At 48.4% G+C, this 24,330-nt stretch overlaps 1 protein-coding gene across 11 annotated transcripts in view; it reads left to right on the top strand.

Annotated features, from left to right (window-relative positions):
- LOC8026462 (nuclear pore complex protein Nup50) overlaps positions 1 to 24,330 on the top strand; it is a 69,367-nt gene that overhangs the window by 10,349 nt on the left and 34,688 nt on the right. For all 11 annotated transcript variants that reach the window (XM_040501579.2, XM_029974604.3, XM_040501580.2 and 8 more), the window contains one exon: positions 23,084 to 23,315. In XM_040501579.2, coding sequence (XP_040357513.1) covers positions 23,084 to 23,315 — 232 coding nt within the window. The remainder of the gene's footprint in view (positions 1 to 23,083; positions 23,316 to 24,330) is intronic.

Genomic DNA, 24,330 nt, shown 5'->3' with positions numbered 1-24,330 from the left:
ACAAGCCCCCGTTTGCCCACACCGCGTTTGGGTACTGCACATGCACTCGTTGCGCCTGCCTGTGCACCCGTTGCGTACCTACAGTGAACGCGGTACGATAGCTGTCGTCTGTATGACGGAGCTGGCAAATACAAAACAATAAATAGACCACTTCTTTTTTTTCTTTTTTTTTTCTTTTTTTTTTGTGTGTGCAAGCATTACTTACAAGACATATATATCACCTTCTGATACAAACCACTGTAAATGATGGTCGAGCCCCCTTAATTTTAGGGCACACATTCTTTAGAAACTGTTACCTAACCTGAAAATTTCTCGAAACGTCCACAAAATCTGGTGAACATGCCGCGGCCTGTTTCGTCATTGGTCAGGGTTAGTATGTCCACCGCTGTGAGGTGAACGGTCTTGTAAAAGCTAGAAACTGCAAATACTTCTCGTGCGGATTTTTATCGTAATTGCCACGAGCGAATGTCGTCCTGTCCATTGTAATCCTCGCACCGTCAAATGCACAGCCACTTTGTAGAGCCGGATTTTATCGCGATCTTGCCAGACCCCGCATACTCCCGCCGCTACTGTTGACAACAACACTAAATGTTGTCTGCACCGCTCCTTACTCCAATGGCAAGAGCACTCGGAGAGGAAGGCATGCCCTTGGAAAGAACCAGTCAATTTGCCAGCATGCCACGAGGAACTGCTGGCATGTTGGAGCATATCTCGTGGGGCTCAATCGTCTCGGTAATTTTGCACACTGTTGTGGATCAGCTTTCTTTGGTCATTATTTCATACTTCAACACCTGATTTTAATGGACAGCACCAAAAAGCGAAGGCTCAATTAATATTTAAATAAATGAGCTAGTCATTGCTTCTCTTGCCATGTTAACAAATTTATCTTATCAGGGCCTTTGCTTTCTGATACAAGTACAGTACTCCCTCGTTATAATAAAGCCAATGGAGGGAAAAAAAGTTTTCTGTAAGTGGTCATTTGACGAAAGCGAGAGAGCCCAAAAAGCAGCGACAGCAGCTTTCAAGTTTGCACGGGAACACTGTGGAAAACTCAAAACTAGAGATGTCGCAAACTTGTTTTGAGCCTGTGGTTTGAAGATTGAAGCAAGGAGTTCGAAAGGTTTGCAGTTTCAAAACGTCAAACTAATTACATAAACAATTCAACGATTTTCAAACTTTTAAATTTTGGCGCTGAAAAGTTCGATATTTTTTTTTAACTTCCGATTTTTCGCGGTATGAAATTCCACATTTTCAAACTTTTAGGCTTATTATGCTAAGAAATCCAATGGTTTTCGAGCTTTGAAACCTGCTGAGTTTAAAAGTTTGAAGAACTTCCAACTTGTGAACGAAAGTTCAACGAAGTTCAAACCTAGTTCACTCCCATAGGTTCGAGGCAACAATTATAAATACAGTGTAGACCGCATATAACATATGTCACAGGAGTCGCAAAAATAAGCAGTACCGCGCTATAACCAATCCACCAATTTTTCAGGTCAAAATACATGCCATGAGACAACATACCTTTGTAAAACAATTTATTTTATGTTAGATGAAAAATAAAGCTCAGTCTGAAGAAAATTCTTATTTCACTAGAGTAGTACACTTCTCTCTCAAACGTGTCACCCTTTTTGAAAGAAGTTAGTGATTTTTTCCTGGTGCTGCCTTTTAACGGCGTTGCGGACGACCTGCTCTTCGATAACACTAAGGCATTTGAAGACCTCATCACTGAAGGAGTTCTGCTCACAGTGAACCTTCAGCTTATGTAAGAATTCCACTTCGTCTTTACTCGAAACTTCCGGCGTGCTCTCTTCGTCGTCGTCCGACTCATCTTCGGATGGATTTGCCCTAGAACCTTGCACCGCTGCAACAATAGCTTCATTGGTGGTTGCTTCCTCATTTATAAAAGAGTCATCGTCACACTGATCTACATAGTTTTGAAACGTGCCGTTTGCAGGAAGAAAGTGCTTTTCCACAAGGTCGGACCGCATGTCGTCCGCGCCAATTGCCTTGTCAATCGCATCGCTGCGCCGATCGGCGTCCTCCGAATTCCTGGCATCGCGCAGAAACCCTGCATTGCGAAAACACTTCTGGATGGTTGTGGCTTTTGCTTGCCACCACGACTCGGTGGTCGTGTCGATGGCACCCCTCAAATCCACCTCGATAAATCCTTCTCGTTGCAATTTCAAGACGACTCTTTCGCACATGCGCTACCTGTAGAGCGTCTTGACTGTAGGGATGAGTCCCTGATCGAGAGGCTGGCTTTTAGCAGTGGTGTTTGCCGGCGGGAAGTTCAAATTGACTGCGCTTAATTGCGGCTGCACATTGTGAGCGCTGCGGTTGTCCAGGATAAGAATGACGCGACGTTTTTCCGTAACCATAGCCTCATCAAAAATTTTCAGCCAACTAGCAAAGAACTGTTAGGTCATCCAGGCCTTTCCATTTGCTGTGTACACCTCAGGCAGACATTCTCGCTTCTTGAAGCAATGGGGTCGTTTTGATTTCCCGATGATAAACAAGTGACTCTTGTCGGAGCCGTCCATGTTTGCACAAAACAAAACCATGACACGTTCCTTTGAGACTTTGTGGAACAGGGTTCACCTCTCATCGCGATAGTGCAATCGGGAAGCATGTTGTTGCACAGACCAGTTCCATCGGCATTATAGATGTCTTTGTCCGCGTAAGTGGAAAGCATCATCCCGAGATGAATCCGAAACCACACCTGGATGCTGGCGTCCTCGACTTCCCCACTTTCGACCGAGACAACTTTGCAGCTAATCCCGTGGCAGTCTTTAAACCGCTGAATCCTTCCGTTGAGGGGGTTAAAGCCGTCGTGTTCGAACAAATGCCCAAAAAACCTAGCCTTTGCTTGTAGCATTGGGCCACTCGCTGGGGCGTTCTTGGCTTGCACTTTGCAAAACCACCTAAACAAGGCTTTGCGAAACCACCTAAACAAAGCTTCGTTGACATCCTCATACTTGACGTACGAATCCTCTTGCTTGAGAGCAACGCGGAATTTTGCTGTAGCTGCTTCTGTATCTGCTCCCGGTTTTTCCAGACAGTAGGAACCGTCGTGTCAGCAACGTTGTACTTGGCCACGATGGAAGCTTTTTTCGTGCCACTTTCAACATCTTTGACGATGCTGTGTTTAGTTCCGAGAGACAGGGTTGTCGTTTCTTGGCCATCTTGGACTTTGGAGACAGGGACAGATCGGGATGGACGGTCGATTTCCGCACGATATGCTCGATGTGGTCCGCACGCTGTCCAAGCAGACGTGGAGCAAGCTAGCAAGCTGCAAGGAGCGAAACTAGGAACTATCTAGCTATCCACCCTTCGTTTTGCACACGGTGTAAGAAAGGAAGTTGGTTTTGTGTCACTCGAGCGAGGGGGTGAAATGGAAAGGGCGAAAGGCTTTTATTATAATGAGTAAATCCAGTGAACTGTGGCTCGTTGGGGCTTTCCAAGTTGAGCAAGTGTGTGTGTATGTTGCACCTCACTGCGTCGTAACTCACTGCGTCGTCATTCGTTTCTCGCCTCTTCATTAGCGTCTCCTCGCTTCTTCCACGCAACCTCGTTGCCTTCCTTGCCCTTGTGAGTTTCGTTTGCACAGTTATCTGGTGTCGCACAGGGAAGCGTGCTTGCTGTGCCGGTCGATCGGTGGGCTGTTCCAGAAACTGCACTATAAACGGTATTTCCCTTTGCATGCCTGCATTTTAAGCAGTATGTAGTTACATGGAGTTGTATGAGAGGCGGATCGGTGGCTGAAAAAAGCTGCGTTATATCCGGTCCTGCACTATAACTTACTTCATTATCATTGGTAACCGGCTGCATTTTAAAGCGGCCAATATCTCCATTCATTAAAGAAGAAAAGTTCCAGGCAGCGGCAATATGGTTAGCCTGACAACAACCAGTTGTGACCTGATCAGCTGTATTAGGCTGGGTGGTTCCCTAATTTAGTCTGGTTGCATTTTCCTCAACCTTTACTTCTGTCAGGAGCCAAAAATAAACGCCCAGGATAACTAAGAATTTTTGGGAAGGGATGCTTTTTTGTGAATGCGTTGTCCTGCCTATTTAGTTGTCTTATACCAGCTTTGCATTTAGGCGACGTTTGATTGGATTGCTACTAGTCTCCAAATAAGCAAGCAGCACCATATTTGCACGATTGTAAATCGACCCCTCCCCCCTCCCCCCACATTGCAGATCAAGAAAAAAAAAAAAAACTTTAGATGCGCATTTTACTGCGAACACGTGAGAACGGCAAAGTATCTGTTTCAGATGCCGAGCCTCCAACACCTCAACATGCGATCGATGCCTTCTGGTCTGCTTTGGCTGCACATGCACGCGATGCATGTCCATGAAATGCCCAGGTGTTATTGAAACTAGGAAGTTCACGCTGGAGGCGGGACAACTGAAGCAGCTCCCTGTCGTTCTCACTCCATCCGCGACTATACTTCGTTTCAGCTTCCGTCCGAGCGCAGCCGAAGGTTGAAGGACGGTTCGCAACTTCGAGAAGAGCATTCCAAAGCACCACAAAGTAGTCCGCAAAAGTATTTTTCTAATAACTGTTTTGTGCATAAACATCGCACAATATTCCAGATGTGTACCGCTGACAATGATTTGCAACTAAAGGAATTAAATACCTGAAGTTTATGTTTTTATTAATATATGTAAATATATGTGGTTTGGTGAAAACATGTACATCCGCTGGCAACACGGCTGCAGCTCTCAGTTTTTCTGTGTGATTTCGTTCCCGTAATGGCCGAATCATGTGCTTTGCCGTTTTCCTCACCGAGTCGCTTAAAACGTCCTTTCGCAAAGGCACGTTTGAGCGTCGGACGCAAGAGGTCGTGATGAAAGTCTGCTTTCTAATTCGGCAGGAGACTCTGACCGTGTCGTACAGTGAATGCATTGTAAACAAGAAACGCGTCCGGGCCACTGCAATTCACTGTGTGGTTCTCCTTGAGGCCCTTGCCTCTGGGAGTACTACGTTCGCGGCGGGACGCTCTACCGCGAAGCGGGTTCGTACTCGCGCGGCATGCTGCTTGTTGATCGCAATCAGACACCAGTCACATTGGTAACGGTGATAATCTCTGTTTATTAACAACGAAACAAATAACAAGAAAACAGCGGCTATAAGCTGGTGAACGCCGTCGGTGTGGAGATCGCCCACGGCCGAACGGTCGTTCACAAAGATACAAAGGACGGGGTAAACGCTCACCGGTGCACCGGACGGTTCCCCGTTGTCGCCGCTGCCGAAATCCCAGGAAGAAGAGACGGCGATACACTGCTGTTCGCTGGTCTTAAGATAACGGCGGGGCGAAGGGGCCAATCAAGGAGCGACACGTCGATCTCCTTTCTGCGGGCGTTTGTTACGAAAATCGCCCTTAGGGGGGAAAGGAGGAAACCACTTACAGTGGTAAGCAGCGCCACCTCTCGCTACGTCAAAGCGGCCGCCACGGCATGCCAAAACGCTGACGCGACAGAATGTTGAGGGATCACAATCCCCACAACTCATACGCGGCGAAATCAAGGTATCCCTTTACCTGCCGATCACGTTGAACTCCGAGAAGCTGGTGGAAAGGACTGCGCCTCGAGCCCTGGTATATCCAGACAATACAAGGAAACATCAACAGCCGGGTCATTGGGCACCTTGCAACGCGCACTTACATCTCGAAACTATGCCGAACAGGCGGAAAGCTCGGTCACAGATGCCAGCAGCCAGCGTATGTACTGACATCCCTTGCGACTGAATTTCAGAGTGTGGAAGGGCATTTTTTAAATCTGTAGCACACGATACCTCTGATACAGCCGTAGCAGACGAAATACTCGGCGAGCACAGGCGGCACGGACGACCAGCGGTGCAGCGGAGTGATACAAAAATGTAGGCGAGATCGTGTGACCTTTTGCCGTCGTGTGATTGACTCCGGCCACACGTAGCTGTGGCTGCGCTCGGACGGAAGCTGAAACGAAGATTAGGCTATGACTCATCTGCACTGGTGATGTCAGTCCCGTCATCATCACTGCCACGTTCTTGAAGCACGTCGTCGGCGTCATCTAACGAAATCTCGCACTTCGCAAATGATCAACCGCATCTTCCGCGCTTGCTCGGTGATCGCGTCGGACGTCACAGGTAGGGACCGATTGCACACTTTTTCGCCGTACGTTGCTAGCTTGACCTCCAACTCCGGAAGGCATCTCCACCTATCCAGACTTTGGACTGCGGAAAGCTCTTTGTTTGCCGTCACATCTTGCCGCGCGCGCAGCTGGCCAAGTAGGCAGCGCGCGCGTGGCCTAATGGTTATCGCGCTTACCTTCCACGCTGAAAGCTAGGGTTCGATTCCTGGCCGCGGAGGCACATTTTTGTTGACTTTGTAAAGTAATGTTCTGGTAAATTCGAGAACCATCTTGCTGATTCCAGGTTAGAATGTTCTACGCGCCGAACCTTCTACGCCGAACGATCCAGAAACCCACGAGGGTACATAAGGGATTCCGCCAGGCGAGCGGAGTCAGTTTTTCGCCCAGCGTTCGACTCTGCTGCTACGCCGACTTTGACGCCCGCGACGCTCCGTTATTATCTTTTGTACCCTTTTATTTTTGGCACAAGTTTGCCACATTAAACGTTTATTTCTTTCTGTTTATTATTGTTTATTGGTCACCACCCGTGACACTATGCCGAACAGGCGGAAAGCTCGGTCGCAGATGCCAGCAGCCAGCGTATGTACTGACATCCCTTGCGACTGAATTTCAGAGTGTGGAAGGGCATTTTTTAAATCTGTAGCACACGATAGCTCTGATACAGCCGTAGCAGACGAAATACTCGGCGAGCACAGGCGGCACGGACGACCAGCGGCGCAGCGGAGTGATACAAAAATGTAGGCGAGATCGTGTGACCTTTTGCCGTCGTGTGATTGACTCCGGCCACACGTAGCTGTGGCTGCGCTCGGACGGAAGCTGAAACGAAGATTAGGCTATGACTCATCTGCACTGGTGATGTCAGTCCCGTCATCATCACTGCCACGTTCTTGAAGCACGTCGTCGGTGTCATCTAACGAAATCTCGCACTTCGCAAATGATCAACCGCATCTTCCGCGCTTGCTCGGCGATCGCGTCGGACGTCACCGGTAGGGACCAATTGCACACTTTTGCGCCGTACGTTGCAAGCTTGACCTCCAACTCCGGAAGGCATCTCCACCTATCCAGACTTTGGACTGCGGAAACCTCTTTGTTTGCCGTCACATCCCGCGCCACTGGAGACTCCACTGGAGCATCACCCGCTCCGACGGGTCGAACTTGCATCCACCAGAGCACTTGGTTGCTTCTGAGTGAAGAATGGCCATAAACGAGCACCGAAAGCCTAAACTGCCCGGATCAAGCGTGTCAATATAAAATAAACGTAGTTAGCGCTCCAGCATGATCTCGACACTCTATCAAACGATGTGCGACCGTGAATCGCACGAAAAACTGCGAAGGGAAGCCGCGGGGTGAGTGAGCCAGGAGGCTGTTCCAGCGGCCTCCAGAGTGACTCTTACAAGAAGTGCCGCCACCCCCGGGAGTCGGGTGCGCCGTGCGCTGTTCACCGCCGTATATTCGGGTTAATTTGCAAATCGCTATCAATAATACTCGTTCGCACAAATAAAACAATAATTAAATTTGTAAAATGAGCACACAGAATAAATAGTGCAGTGCTAGAGGTATAACCGGCTGAACTCGTAACAAGCTGAGGTGCTCATGATATCGCAATTGTTTCGTTTTTGCCGGCGGTGGAATGCTTCGGTTCGATTATAAGTCGACCCCCCACTTCAAATTTTCAAAAATTGAAAAAAAAAAAAAAAAAAAAAAAAAAAAAGGTCGACCTACATTTGTGTAAATACGATATGTTCACCTGACCGCCTCGGGGCTTTTTGATGATCTGTTCAACCAGTTCAACGCTTGTTTCATAAGTTACGACAAATCTACCGCAAAATACGGGGGGAGTGACCATCACACTTCCACTGAAAACTAGATTGAACTAGCCTTGGGCGCTTGTCCGTTCAAATCAAGTGCTTAATGTATAATATGCAGAATTCAGTAGTTAAGAACACATTAATAGTGGGCGCTTGAATGAAGTGGACGCTTCTGCGGTATCTGCGGTAGAAAGACGTGTGCAGTTCTCTAAGTCCTGGTTGATGATGGGGGATTGGCTGGGGTTTCAACGAGTTGCAGTGTCCCGGATGGTGTGTCATGGCCTCCCGTAGTTGGGTCACGTAATTGGTGGAGTCCAGACATGCGTCGGCCTATGTGGATGCCAAGAATTCGCCGGGGAGGCGAAGCGTTGTTTCGTAGACCAACTCCGCAATGCTGCAACCAAAATCGGATTTGAGGGCTGTCCGAATGTTCAGGAGAACGAGTCGCAGAACTTCTGTTAAATACGAGATGTAGACCTTCGATGGTTGCCCAATCGATTTATTCCGATGGAGCCTCCGAATTAGCCTTGTGCAACGTTCCTAGCCTGGCGTTGTCTGCTCGTGCCCCGTGGATCTCAAGCACTCGGTGCGAGCGCAGCCGATGGTCACGAGCCGATGGGTGCCGCTACATAACACCCCCTCCAACTAGTCGTGGCTCCCGTAGCGTTGCGGTTGTCGTCACGCTCGGGTGCCCCTCCGGGTACCAGTGAAAGGGCCAGCGTCTGCTGTCGAAGGAGCTGACGCTGGTTCGCGAGGAAACGCCGCCGGCCTGCTACTGTCTCGCTGGGGTGATGCGTCTTCTTGAGCTGGAGTATGTTTGCCGGGAGATGGTGCCCGTGGTGGACTTCGCCTCTGGTCAATCTTGAGGTCCCACACAGGAGACGGAGTCTTCGCTTCTTGTTGAGTGCTGGCTGCTGTACATCGCTGGCGTATGTGGTTGGTATGCTGGCTTACCGAACCTTCATCTGTGTTCACCATCCATGAACGGAGGCCCATCTGACGTTCGATTACGCCAGGAACCTAGCCTTTGCCGTGTGGAAACTTCTTAGTCCAAACCGACTGTCCCACGCTCAGTTCCCGTGTGCTAGTGACGCTTTCCGTGCAGACTGGCTCTTCAGAAAGTACAGTTTTTAATCGTTCAAGAGCTGATGGAAGTTCCCTGCCATAAAGCAACCATGCTGGCGTTTTTCCCGTTGCAACGTGAATCGTAGTGTGCTGTTTGAATAAAAACCTGGCCAATGCACAATTCAGCTCTTCCTTTCCCTTCTTCCCGAGTGCAAGTTTCAGCTCCTGTACCATGCGCTCCGCCTGGCCATTAGTGGCGGGAGAGTACGGCGCACTAGTAACAGCGATGATCCCGTTGTTTTGGTAAAATGTTTTCATCTCCTCGGAAACTAGCGCCGCGCCATTGTCCGACGCAATCTTCCTTGGTACAGTGTAGACCGCATATAATGTATGTCGCGGGAGGTGCAAAAATTCGCACTATAAGCGGTACCGCGCTATAACCAAAGCATCAATTTTTCAGGCCAAAGTACATCCCATCAGACAACTTACCTTTGTAAAAAAATTTATTTTATGTTAGATGAAAAATAAAGCTTAGTTTGAGGAAAGTCTTTATTTCACCAGACTAATACACTTCTCTCTCAAGTGTGTCACACATTTTTAAAGAAATGAGCGGCTTTTGCCTGGTGCAGCCTTTTAACTGCGTCGCGGGTTGCGGACGGACGTTGCGACCGTTCAGGATTGCTAACCCTAATCACTTTTCTCCGGCCATGAAAACGCGTGAAAATTCGCATCCTTTATACGGTACGCACCAGTAATACCTTGAACTTGAGCACAGGTACGAAATGCTCTAAATAAGAAATCCGGACGATGTTCGAAAACACAAACGCTTAGAAATCACCACTGTAGTTGAAGTAAACAAACACGACGACACGGGCGTTTCTGCCGTCTTGAGAGTGCCGTCACGACATTGCCGCACGAGTAGGTGGATCCTCTCTTCTAGTATGTGCTGGGTTATCATAACGACACACAACAAAAATTCACAGTCAAGGATAGCGCTTTTATGCGGAACGATGAGCTTCCACCATGCTGTCTACGTCAACGACCACAACCAACGCCATGTTTGCGGATAGAAGAAGCCGGCCCGCGACCGGCATGCAACGCGCGCGAACACAGCGGAGGGACGCACGCACGTGAACAACACGTGCGTGCGTCCCTCCGTCGCTATGGCAACTGAAGCCTCTCTCTTCGCTTCTCCCCGCTTCAAGCAACCTCCTTGCCCCGCGAGTGCAGCTTGCGGCTCTCGCCGTTATCTAGTGTCGCACAGGGAAGCGTGCTCTCTGCGTCGGTCAGTCGGCGCGGTCGCCGGGCTGTTGCAGAAACCGCACTATAACCGGTATTTCCCTTTGCGCGCCTGCGTTTTAAGCGGTATGTAATTACACGGAGTTCTATGGGAGGCGAACCGGTGGTTTAAAAAAGCTGCGTTATACCCGGTCCTGCACTATAAGCAGTTACGTTGTAAGTGGTCTATAGTGTAGACCAGACATTGCAAAAATGCTCCGTAACTCTTTAATGACGGCGGCAGACGGCGTGTTGCGGACCACGCGCACTTCCAGCCACAACCAGAAAAAAATGACCCTCGACAGGACCTGCAAAGTCCAGGTGAACAGTGTTCCACGGCTCGGTTGGCGTATTCCACACAGGGATAGGTTCCTTTGCTGGTAACTTCCGGTGTATCTGGCAGGTGCTACATGCGGCAACCCATGCTTCAATATCGTCGTCGATCCCGGGCCACCAAACGTGGCTGCGAGCGGAAGCTTTCATCGCCACAATTCCGCAATGTCCCGAGTGAATTAGAGCCATCGGGTCTCTTCTCAAGTTGTTAGGAATCACGACCCGTGTCCCCCAGCTTACGCATCCTCTGTGTGTTGACAACTCTGCCGCTTTACTTCTGTACAGCGAGTGCTCTGGGGACTGATATTGAGGCATAGTACCTTCTTGTACTGCCTGGTATACTGTTAACAGGACGGCATCACGTGCTGTCTCCTTGGCTACTTGGTCTGCTGAGAGCGGTGGGCAGGTCAAAGCCTCAAACGTCAGGATGTCTCCGGGTGCTTCTGGCTCTTCCTCCGTGGTGGACATGGGAAGTCGGCTTAGAGCGTCTGCATTCTGATGGTGGTTTCCTGGCCTGTACCTCAGCTCATACTTATAAGCGGCCAATTTTACGCACCATCTGGTCATCCGCGGTGACAACACTTGTGGAACGGGCTTGTCAGCTCCTAGGATGCCAAGAAGAGGTTGATGATCTGTGTAGATTGTCATGCTTCGCCCTGCGTCATACTGATGAAAATGGCTGACTCCATACACAATGGCTAGGCCCTCTCAGTCCAGTTGTGAGTAGTTGCACTCAGCAGTTTTCACGGTCCTGGACACAAACACAATCAGAGCCTCCCGGCCGTCGGAGTCCAACTGTGGGACCCACACTGTAAGGCGAATCGTCGCAGGACAATACAGTGCAGTCTACTTATAACGATACCACTTATAACGATATATCGGTTATAATGATCGATTTTATAAAAGCATCAATTTTTGCATTGGTTCTATGTAAAAATAAACCATATATAGCGATGCATTTTTCCCGGCATATTGGATATAACGATCAATAAATCATCGCATAGAATGTGTTTACTACGAAAATTCAACAGAAAAAGAGAGAAAAATTGTGAATTTCCGCGAAGAAACGACCCAGATTGACTGTCGCGATCATTGCCGATGGGCCCCGACCGAATACTCCATGAGCAGGCGCTGCGCGTGGCCTTAAAACCTCGGCGCTATCATCATCATCATACCCGTAACCTCGTAACCCTTCCCCGCCCTCCTCTTACCCGCGTCACTGGCGTGAAAGATGGCTCCGACGAAGCGAAAAGCTATCTCCTTCGAGGAGAAAAAGTAAATCCTACGTGATTGGCGGCAAGGATTCAAGGTCGGAAGTGTCGTCCAGAAGTATGAGCACTCTCAGTCGACGATATCGACCATCCTGAAATCCGGGGACGTCGTAATGAAGAAGGCTGGAACAAGTGGCTTTGACGACCAGTGGAAAAGGCTTAGGGAAGCCTTGTACGAGCTGTATGCACACCGCGATAGTCAAGCTCCAGCTGCCACACAAGCAAGCGGAGATCTTGGATTTTTTTTAGCGTATTTGACACCATTTCATTGCGTGCTTGCTGATGACCCTACAATAAAACTTTGTTATATTGCGGCGCTTCTTCTATGGTGTGATTCAGTAAACACTGGTGAGTAACCTTCTGCTAGGGGGAACTATTTGGGCAGTTTTCAGGGTCAGCCCGGGTACAACGATAATCGGCTATAACGATAGGATTTTTCGCATTTAATAATATCGTTATAACTGGACTGCACTGTAGTAGTGATTTTCTTTCATTATAGTGTGCCAGTACTGTATACTGCACCACCAGATCCTTCATTTTCTGGAAAGCCTCGCAATGGTTTTCCTCCCACCGCCACTCTGTCTTCCGTTCCAGTAGGTGATAGAGCTCTTTCGCAATCGTTGCTCGATTCTGTAGAAATCTGTCGTAAAACGCTAACAGTCCCAGAAAGGACTGCAGCTCTGTCTTGTTCCTTCGCTCGGGCGCCTGTACTACGGCCTGAATCTTCTCCTGCGTGGGATGTATGCCGTCCGCATTGATGAGGTGGCCAAGAAATTTTACTTCACTCACCCCGAAGCGGCACTTGGTTTCCTTTAGTCTTAGGCCTGCACCTTCTAGTCTCGTCAGTACTTGATCTAGTCGATTGTTATGTTCTTCTGCAGTCTCCCCGCTGATGATAATGTCGTCTAGGTACGCAGTGACTCCTGAGATACCTGCTAATGTTGTGTCCATGACTTTCTGGAAGATTGCAGGAGCTGCCGCCACTCCGAAGGGAAGTCTCTTCATTCGATACAGTCCCTTGATGGTGTTGATTGTCAGTACCTCGGCTGTGTCGTCTGTCACCCGTAGCTGTTGATAAGCCTGCACAAGGTCCAGTGTTGAGAAGACTGTGCCACCCCGGAGGTTAGACAAGGCTTCAGTGGGGGTCGGCAGCGGATAAGCCACTGGCTTCGCTGTCTTGTTCACCGTGCTGCGATAGTCCCCGCAGAGCCTCACCGAACCATCCGTCTTTCTAACCACCACCACGGGCGTGGCCCATGTTGAATGTTGGACCTGCTCCAGTCAGTTCGCATTCCACGACAGCACGCAGGTGCGGGTTATAATAATATATTTTATGAAATAGCGTGAGTCGCGATATTTTTCTGCGCAGAGAGAGGTTCGGAAGGTTCAAGGTTGTCTTCATAGAGGATACATTAGATGAACGGGAGTAGTTCGACAAGACAAAACGCGCGCTGCGATTCTGTATCGATTCTAAGTTATTGGTAAGAAATTCCAGGCCTGGGTCCCACACCGAAGATGCGTACTCCAGTTTAGAGCGGACGAGAGTTTTGTAGAGGAGAAGCTTTAAAGATGATGGTGCCATAGAAAAGTTACGACGCAAATATCCAAGCATGCGGTTAGCGTTATTTACTATATGTTTAACATGCATTTGCCAAGACAGATTAGCTGTTATGTGAACCCCTAGGTATTTGTATGACGTTACTTGTTCCAAGTGCACTGCCTGAAAGTTGATAATCGTAAATGTTGCCACAAACGGTCTGACGTGCAATCCTCATTACTTTACACTTGTTAGTATTTAGACGCATTTTCCAGATATCACACCAATTAGAGATTTTGTTAAGGTCAGACTGAAGCACATAGGAATCGGAACTAGTAGAAATGACTCGAAAAATGACGCAGTCGTCAGCAAACAACTTGATGGATGAGTTGATAGAGTTAGGAAGGTCATTAATGTAGATGAGAAAGAGAAGAGGGCCAAGCACAGACCCTTGCGGCACACCTGAAATGACGGGGGACGAGGATGATTTGAAGTCGTTAGCAACTACAAATTGGGTTCTGTTAGACAAGAAACTTTCAATCCATGCGAGAATGTTAGGGTCAATATTTAATCTGCTTAATTTCAAACAAAGTAGCTGATGAGATACGAGGTCGAAAGCTTTAGAAAAGTCCAGAAATACGCAGTCAACATGAGATGCATTATCTAAAGCAGCAAAAAGTTCATGTGTAAATGAAATGAGTTGTGTCTCACAGGAGAACGTCTTACGAAAGCCGTGCTGGCATGATGTAAAAAATGCATTACTTTCAAGAAAACTAACAAGGTTAGAATAAATTATATGCTCTAGGATTTTACAAGGAACACTAGTTATAGATATAGGTCTGTAGTTAAAGGGAAGATGGGGCACTTCTACATTTGAGAAAAAACGCTTGAATTGCGTTCATTTGGCCTTTAGAATAACAGATATCAAAATTATATTTCAATGCGACGCGCCGGAGAGCCACAAGAGCAATTTCAATATAGGGCTGAAGCCCCGCCTCTCTAGCCTTGGGCAGCCAAAAGATCCGTCGATGACGTCACGGACAGCGACTGTCTTTCACGTTTTTCTCGCGTTTAACAATACTTACGCAACAAATGGTTTGGGTATTCGGGTTCACGGGGTAAAAATACGCTAGAATTCACTTCTAACTCATTTTTTCCAAGAAGCTCCGTAGCTTCCCTTTAAGGGGAGATTGCGAAATTCCTGATTTAAACGAGGGTACCACCTTGCCCACCTTCCAATCGCCGGGCACAATGCAGGTATCTAGGGACTGTGAAAAATAGTTTCGACAAAATTATGGAGGAATATACTTCGGTGTTCTTCAGGAACTTTGAGTTAATATCATCGGGTCCAGATGACGAAGAAACTTTTAAATTTCGGATTAAATGCATCACACCAACCCAGTCAATCAGCACAGGATCCATAGGAAAAAAGCTCGAATCAGCAACATCAGGAAGACAAACGGAGGGTAGATTCAAGAACGACATTGCAAACACTTCATTAAACTCAGAGCAGCAATCAGACTGAGGAATAGTCACACCATTGTCATCGTTTAGATATATCTTATTCTGTTTCGGACCACCAACGACGTTCCAGAACTTTTTAGCGTTGTTTATCAGTAACGAAGGAAGTGTGTTATGAAAGAAAACCCTCTTAGCTTCTTTCACTGCGCTTTTAAACAGAGCTGTAAATTGAAGATAAGCACTCCAGTTGACATCACTCTGACTCTGTTTGGCTTTGCGATATAATCGCTTTTTCTTATTTGAAAGACGCTTTAATGGAACGTTGAACCAAGCGGCTCGATGCTTGCATGAGATTACGCGTAAAGGTATGTATTTTTGTACTAAATAATTGACCTTGTTCTTAAAAGATACCAATTAGTTTCGATAGTGCGTTCCGAAAAATCCAGCATGTATTCATCTAAAAACACTTCAAGCTCTCTGTTTATGGATTGATAGTCGGCCTTGTTGTAGTCCCTAATATACTTTGGCTTACTGACTGAACGATGAACAGATTCTTTAAGAATGAAATTAATAAAACAATGATCACTTAGACCGGGCAAGTAGGATATTGAGTTAACCAAGTCAGGAGATGTTGTCAAAATGAGATCAAGAGTATTGGCACTCGATAATGAAGTTCGTGTAGGCTCCGTTACCATTTGGGAAAAATTAAAATCAGAGCAAAGGTTTACAAATGCTGTAGATTCATTATGTGACTCGGAAACAACCGGGCATGAATCATTCCAAAGTATTTTCGGAAAGTTGAAGTCCCCTAACAAAAATATAGGCGAATGAGGGTACCTTACGACAGTATTATTTAACAGGTCATGAAGGTCATTACAAAAAGTGGAGGATGCATTTGGTGGCCGATAACAGGCGCAGAAAATCACGTCACGGTGGTTAATACGTATACCTGCGCAGACCACCTCTAAACACGAAACAACGGGGACATAAAAAGATTGTATATGGTCAGCAATACCGATTAGGACACCTCCTCCTGACCTTGTACCGCGATCACAGCGATAGATATTAAATGACTTTTCACACTCAAATACTTTCCGCAGGTACGGAGGTCTGGTCGGCCACACCTTTTGGTATGTGGCCTCACTGATTACCGTAAATGCTGCTCCTGAGTCTATTTCGAATTCTAGTGACTTTCCTTCGACCTTGAGAGTCACCAGGTACTTGGGAACAAAACTGGTTGCACGTTGTGCGTTCAGCTCTTGCATGTCCAACCCGTAGCTTTTGACAGAAGCTCCACTTTGTGATTCTAGGGCGTCCTCTTCTGCGCCGCAGTCCATCTGATGGGTTGCGTGACGTGTGCCAGTCCTCATCTTGTTTTGACAAGCTTTTTCGATGTGTCCTATTTTTTTACAGAAACGGCACGCTACCCTGCTGAATGGGCAACTGTCTTGCCTGTGCCGTCCATGGCAGCGGTAGCATCGTAGATCCGGTTGCGTTTGATTTCGATCCGAGGTCTGTTTCGTAGCCTGTGGTTGTGTGACCCTATGCAGTTCCGTCGTGGTAGTTTTAAGCTCCTGCTGCTGTTTTACCGCACTTTCCAGTCTTGTTGCCATGTTGTATGCTTGCTTGAACGTGAACGTTTGCTCTGCGAAAAGCCGTTGCTGCAGACGCTCATCTTGCACACTGCACACCAAACGGTCTCTCAGCATTACATCCAGCGGCGGCATGGTTGGACTTAATATCAAATGGGTGGCGGCCGCTCGTCCTTCAGCGATAGTTGAAGCGGTCGATGCTCCGGCGCTAGTCGTGGCCACCGAGGGAGGTGTCAGCACGCCGAAATTGCAGTTGGCAGCTGATTTCTTTAATTCCGCCACATAGGTAGCGATGGACTCACCTGGCTGTTGGTCGTGGCGTTGGAATTGGCTTCGGCTGAATAGTTCCGGAGGCCGTGGATCGTAATGTTGTTGGAGCATGGACATGATGCTTTCAAAGGCAACTTCGCCGGGCTTCCTCAGGGCCGTTAGCGCTTGCAGTCTCGTAGGTTTCCGCACCACAAAGGGTCGGCAGCAGGGCTCTCTTCTTCTTGTGGTCCGTTATGTCGTTTGCCTGGAAGAAGAATTCCAATCGCTCCTCCCAGGCCAACCATCCTGTCCCTTGGAATTCTTCGAGCTTGCCTTGTGACGCAGTCATCCTTGAACCGCTGCTGGAGTTCTTGTACGCCCTTGTCGCCAATGTTAAATACGAGATGTAGACCTTTGATGGTCGCCCAATCAATTTATTCCGATGGAGCCTCCGTGGCGCAACGTTCCTAGCCTGGCATTGTCTGCTCGTGCCCTGCGGCTCTCAAGCGCTCAGTGCGAGCGCAGCCGATGGTCACGAGCTGATAGGCGCCAGCTTGCCAGCCGCTACATAACAACTTCCATCCAATCTTGACATTGATATGTCTTGAAAGCGGCTTTCAGCTGGCCAGGAAAGCGCTCCACCATGCCATTGCTGGGGGGTGGTAAGCAGTGGTGCGAATGCGCCGAGATCCCAGCAGTTTGGTGAGGCTGGAGACGAGACTGGACTCGAACTGGCGGCTCCGCTCTGTAATGATAGTGGAAGGCGCGCTATACCGCGAAATACAGTAGGCAACAAAAGCACATGCCACTGTTTCTATGGTGATGTTGGGCAGTAGCACAACTTCCAGCCAGTGAGTAAAATGGTCGACGCAAGTCAAAAGGTAGGCATTTTCCTGAAAAGGCGGCAGCAGTCCAACGATGTCTGCATGGATGTGGTCAAACCGTGCGTCGGGTGGATCGAAGGTGTGACCGTGTGACGCTGAACTTTGCAGCGCTGACATTGTAGGCAAGTGCGGGCCCAGTGACAAACATCTTTGTTAATGCTGGGCCACACGAAACGAGATGTTATCAGATGATGGGTAGCCTTGATTCCGGGGTATGAAAGTCTGTGAAGGGCATCAAAGATCTGGCGGCCAAACTGTACTGGCACGTAGGGATGCAGTGATACCGTTGATGTGTCGATGATGAAGTCGATGGGACACATAGAAAGAGGGACCTCACGGAACACAAGCCGGCTGGGTGTTGGACGGAGGTCGCACAGTTGCACGTCATCGCGTTGTGCAACTGCCAGTTTTTCGAAGTCTACGACAGCCAGAGTTTCGCTGGTGAATGTTCCTATTCGTGACAGAGCATCAGCCACGACATTCTCTGCACCATGGATGTGCCGAATGTCTGGTGCAAATTCCGAGACGCATGACGTTTGTCGCAGCTCTCGCTGAGAATGGCTGTCACCATCGGGTCGCAGGGAACGAAAAGCGTGCGTGAGGGGCTCAGGGTCAGTCAACACCAAAATTGTCGACCTTTGACATAGTGCCTGAAATGCAGCAAGGCTAACCGCCGAATTCACAAACCTCACTTCAATTGAGGGGCCCCTCCACTTCCTCGAGGAAGTGGAGTGGAAGTGGAGGGGCCCCTTAATTGAAGTGAGGTTTGTGAATTCGGTGGTTAGTACACCGCCAGTAACTTGCGGCTGAAGGTGGTATAAGGCTGCTCGGTGGGAGTTAGTTTCTGGGAAGAGAAATGGGGTCTACGTGTTCGGCTTAATGGGCCTGCACAGCGCGCTTCTTGGGAGCCATCCAGTCCCCCCCGTCACAACTGCCGTCGTCGTCTCACTGTTTGTGATTATTGTCTCTCAGAGTGTCGTTTACACTGTGGACACTATGTGCGCAGACTTACGCTGCAGTTTTTCGGACGTCGTCGATTGCTGTGGACACCAAAATGTGAATAGGAGTGTGGTGCAGGCGACACTTGCTCCTGGCACACCTTCGCCCCAGTCCTGCTCGGCGTTGCGTAAAGGATCACGTGACGTCCCGTACCACGTGATAGCCTTCTTCTTGGTGGCTCGAGGCCAATGTTGCCGGACAGAGCCAAAGTTTTGGTTGAGATTTCCGCTTGTGGTAAAAATTACCGTAAAAACCCGCATATAATACGAACCCGCGTATAATACGAGGCATGATTTGAGGACCGCAAAGAAAAAAAAAAGTTTTATCCGCGTATAATATGAAACAATTTAAGGACCGCGAAAATATTCCGCGTAAAATGCAACCCAGGAAGTCTTAAGAAAAACGTATATTTGCGTCGTAATTGAACCTTAATCACTGTCATCACTTCCATCAGACTCCTTGTCCGATGCCTCCTCCCTAAGGCAGTCGTCTTTAGTGCCGTGGAGCACATTTGAAATTCCGTACTTCTTGAAAGAGCAAGCGACGGGCGTGCACCAACGCAGTGAAAGCCCGGCGCGGCGTATAAAGCGAACAACCCAGTGTACCCAATGTCGGCTCATCAAAGTTCTCTGGCCCTCTCTTGCAGCAGCTTGATGTCTACGGCGACGTGCCGTTCACGTTGCTCTTTTACAAAGTCGCCGAGACTTGCCTCGACGTCGGCGAGCATGCCATTTTTTGGGCCTCCAAAGCTTCTTCTCGTTCCGTTGCACGGGAACAGAGCTTGATTTCGTCGTCTCCATCTGCGGATGCCGCCTTCATTTTCGGCGAATTGTCGCCCGGCAGCACTGTTGCCGATGTCTTCCGCAACCAAAATTACTTTTCTTTTGAAGGCGGCCGAGCATCGTTTTCGGCGATTCGCGCCGACGCCATTGCCTAGCCTGACCGTGGACACATGGTGGCTTCTCGGACATTGTGATTTTAATGATGATGATAGCTGTTTTGAACGCCATATTGCTACGAAACCGAAACCACGTCAAACTGCGTCAGATCGCGCCTCATAGACGCTGAAAATTGTTGGGACCCACGTATAATACGAACCGCAAATTTTTCATGGCAAAATTTGAAAAAAACCTCGTATTATATGCGGGTTTTTACGGTAGATCTAAAAAAGTGAAAGCCGTTTACAACTCCCTGTATTGCCGAATTAGAGCGCAGCTCTTGAGGAGGAGGAGGGAAGGGTACTGGGGGGGTGGGGGGGGGGGCGGCATGGCAGGTGATTTCGGGGAGGGGAGTCGCAAGACCCCCCTCTCCGAGGTCACCGGAGGAACCCGATATCCTCCCGAGGCCCTTGGGGGAGGGAGGGGGGCTCGCGGTTACACCAATGGCGACGCCGCTCAAGCCAGAAACGGGCGCCTAAGAGCTGCGCTCTAAAATAGATATTCTATTTTTCGCGAAGCAAATGACATACTGTCTTTTACTAGGCCTTTTTAATTTGAAATAACTCATTATCCCGAAATCTTCGGAATTGAGCAGAGTTGCCCTTTAAGCGTCATAAGAGCTGGTGGCCTTTTTCCTAGAACCATTGACCCTGTGTGGTGCAGTACCAAAATTAGGCGCTCATGCTCGAAAATTTTAGAGCGCAGCTCTTAGGCACCCGTTTCCGGCTTGAGCTGCGTCGCCGTCGGTGTAACTGTAAGGTCACGTGACCCCCCCATGGTCCCATCAGTGCCCTTCCCTCCTCCTCCCCCTCAAGAGCTGCGCTCCAATTCGGCGCTACAGGGAGTTGCAGTGATGGAAGTGCTGCGCCAATTGCGCCAAATTGCGCCAAGCACGCAATCCTGCTACATGTAGCGCCAAATTGTCATTTTACTGAAGAATTGCGCCATGCTTGCGCCGAGATGAGATGTAGCAATAAAAAATAAAAATTGAAGTCTTATCAAGAGCGCGTGGCGGTACCGCGGTATTTTCTGCGCCGCAACTGTTACGCAGACCGAAATTACGAGGGCGCATTATCATCATCATCATTGAAAGGAACAACGTTAGCAACATCTGAGACCAAAGCCGCAGAGGCTAAGCGAAGAACCATCTTACTGAGCAGCCTATTTAAATTTAAAAAAAAAAAGGCCGAGCTTGTGGGTGTTTTCAATGTTGCCCCCCCCCCCCCCCCTGTACCCGTGCGTTAGCTACCAGCGAAGTCAAAGCTAGCGCGAGCCCAATGCTCTGTGCATTCCTGACTCGCGCGTGGGCTCGTGCAGTGTGGGCACCGTTAGGGGCTTCATGCGCGCGCTTGTAGCTTCGGCTGCGCTCGCACCGAAGCTGAAACAAAGTATAGTTGAGTTGCACCAAACTCTGGACGTAGTGCTGGTAAAGCCTCACCGTCCTTTTCGGAGCACAAAGCACTGCGCGACTGCGGTGTCTGCTCCGCGGGTGTCTGATAAAACTATACTGTATCATCAGAACTCAGTGTGACATATTTAATTGTATTTTTTCATGTGACGAGCAGATAAACTTTATTTTTAAAAAAATGTTTTTTTCTGTCTACTTTGTTCAATTTTACATATCCTGTCTTAAAAAGGCGACAGGCGCTGTGTTCCAATAATAGAGATGGGCTTTATATAGCAATGCAGCATTATTTCATTTTCAAGTAATATGCCGGACCCTGCTCCAAAAGAGCCACTACCTGCTCCGAGACAACATTTTGCCTGCTACAAGGCCTGCTCCAAAAGTTCAAATGGCACTTCCATCACTGGAGTTGTCACCGGCTTTCATTTTTTCTCAGGATCATTGACCTTGCACACTGATCAAACTTAATTTTAAAATACCATATTTTTCCCCTTTCTTGGGGGGGGGGGGGGGGGGGGGGGGGGGGGGGAAGGAAGGGGGAAGGGGAAGGGGAGGCGAGAGGGAGAGGGAAGGGGATGCAACAGGGAGAGGGAGGGAGGGGGGGGGAGGAGGGGAAGGGGGCAGGGGCACATCAAAATTTAGAGTTTATGAATAAATCTGAAATGACCAAACATTTACCGGCGGGTGTTTTTCGGATTTATCCGAAAACACGGAACCCTACTCATGCATAATCCAGTGGGGGAGCTTTGTGAAGTACCTCCTTTTCTGAGTCTAGGACTAGTACCAGAATATTGTGGAAGTCGGCAGAACGAAACTGATAGGGGAAAAATGTGACAAATTTTTGCCATCAATATTTACATTCAACGCTTTTCAATCTGGACAAATGGAAAGCACTGTGCATGCTCCCGTTAAATAATTCAAATAGACCTACGCATTAAATCTTGTACTATTGTTTTGAAAATGAAAAAATATGCAACCACTAAACACGTTTTGAGAGAAAAAAAAAAAAGAAGAAAACTCAATAGCAAAAGGGTTAATTTTTTACCCATGTTGCAAACTTTAGCGTGTTATCACCGCCACTAGAGTCGCATTCAGACAAAGTTTTAGCTGTCTCCTAGGGATGGTTAGCTTTTGCGAGCCGTAGAACCTGGTTACTTTTTCTATCTCAGACTCTCTACTGTAACGCCCTCCCCCGAGGGATTGCCCATTCCATTTTTGTGGCCGAAAACCCCTCGGCATAAAAATTCTGATCGTCACCCGCCCCCGATTGCCGTTTCATGTCGCACAATGTCCGACGGCAATGGCTTCAACCGTGCATCTATGGTAGCAGTATGCATGACGAGCAAGGTTGCAGCGGGCTCTCCCGTGTATGCGTACTGTGCCATTGATTCTCGCGACCCAGGAATTCGTAGGAAATACTACGGTGTTTATTGCACTGTGGGATGCAAACTCCCGGCATCTACAATCGGCGGCGTCTGTTCGCGTTTCGCCTGGTTTATAGCGTGTGCCCCCAATGTTTGTCGCTGATTTTAATGCAGAATGTGTTTATCGGTCGATTTCAACGGGAAGGTTGTCACGAATGAGCATCAGGAACGAGCCTCACGAACAAGCAACACGGATGAGTGACACACTCGGAGCGTCGCATAATGTTAAGGTTGTGACTCGGCGCAGCGGCAGTCGACACCACAACCATTGAGCTGCATAGCGTGGCTACTCTGGAAGCGTCGCGCTTTCGGAAAAACGCGCTGGCGAGAGTGGCGTGACGTCGCGTCGTGCGACCACTCGCCTCATCGACATCGCGCGAGAGCCACTTAAGGTAGCGGCCAATCGGCGCACTTATTCACTCGGTCTCGTCCCAACTAACGTTTGTGGGGCACAATTATAAGACTAGCGCAAACCCCACACTGAGTGTGGGACAGGTTCCGTGTTTCCCCAGTCTTTGTCGGCACATCTGAGCTCGCGTAAATGCTTTCACAATATTTTGCCATTTACATCCCCAAAGATTGCCCGTCCCATATTTTTCGCCGTTTATTTCTTCACCTTGGGCGAGCATTCTTACAGGATTTTACCGTAGTTAGATTTGGAGACGCCAAGTCGTTGCGGTAACGGCGGGCCCGCTCTCTGTGCGCAGTCCCTGAACGAGTGCCTGGTCCGCTGGCTCCAGAAGCACCTGGACTCGAATCCGTATCGTGACTTCACCCCCGTGTTCCGGGACTACGAGCGGCACCTCAAGGAAATCCGGAGCGAGGCGTCTTCGCTTCCGTCTTTGTCCACGTCTTCGTCATTGTCTTCGTCCACAGCCAGCGGCGTCAGTACGGGCGGCATCACCTTCAACTTCAACACAGGCAGTCAGGCATCCAAGGGTGAGGGCCCCGCCGTGTTTGCTTCTCTCGGTTGGGGTAAGATTTTGGTCACGGCGAGATATAATTTGCCTCTTGCGGGGCGTGCAAAGAGAGCATTCAACGATGGTTTGTCTGCTAACTTGGGCAAAGAATATGTTTTGTCTGCTCTAAAGCGTTGTTGCAGACGGTAATAAAACTAAAAAAGATCTTTATACGTCGTCTGTTAATATAGAGGAAAAAGATTTGATCATCCACTATGAACCGAGTGAAAGTAAGATAGGAGTCAGGCAAAAATTGTGATCATCTGCTGTTTCACGTTGGAAGCCATTGACAACCCACACTTCTTTTGTATATCTCAAGTTGTTTTAATGCCGTAGAGAAGCCGACATCAGCCGGTGAATGAAGAAGTACTAAGGATCAGCACATCGGAGAGCTGCAAAGCAGCTCACCGGTCTGTGGTGGCATCTGTGAAAACCAAGTACAGTTCACAGCTCAGAATCGAGCTGGAACTGCGAGTTGCAACGTCCAAACTCTGCCCTCGGTTTGGGAATCTGTGCTCTAACAAACAAGCTTACTTCAGCCCTTAGAAACAGCCATTTCTGTTAACATAAGCTTTTTTTTTTTTTTTTTTTTTTTTTGCAATGTTTTTTTTTTTTTTTTTTTTTTTAAATTGCTTTTACTATAAGTCTTAAAAAAAAAAAAAATTGTTGTAAATATTTTTGTGGTATTGTTCATGCAGTGAAATCTAATAGCTTTTGGAATCTTGACAAGCCGGGGGAGTATCATAATACTATATATTTTATATTTTTATGGGTAGCAGAGTAGCAGTGTTTGGGAAGCCCTGGTTTAGCCTCAACAAAACTAACTGACGACAAAAAGCTCTCTAGTCAACGCTTGGAGCACAGTTGGCCAGGGCCGTAAGCCTCCGGCAGACGTGCTGACGCCAAGCCCTACTTTGAAACTTCTGTCGCACTTAGAGGATCTTGGTAGTGTGAATCACACATAGACGTAAGATTTGTTTATTCGTTTACAATTA

The sequence above is a fragment of the Ixodes scapularis genome, unplaced genomic scaffold (genome assembly GCF_016920785.2).
Source record: "Ixodes scapularis isolate PalLabHiFi unplaced genomic scaffold, ASM1692078v2 PGA_scaffold7__128_contigs__length_106722199, whole genome shotgun sequence".
In the NCBI taxonomy this organism is placed as follows: Eukaryota; Metazoa; Arthropoda; class Arachnida; order Ixodida; family Ixodidae; genus Ixodes; species Ixodes scapularis.
The sequence above is the reverse complement of the archived record's forward strand: the minus strand, read 5'-3'. Positions and strand labels throughout refer to the sequence as shown.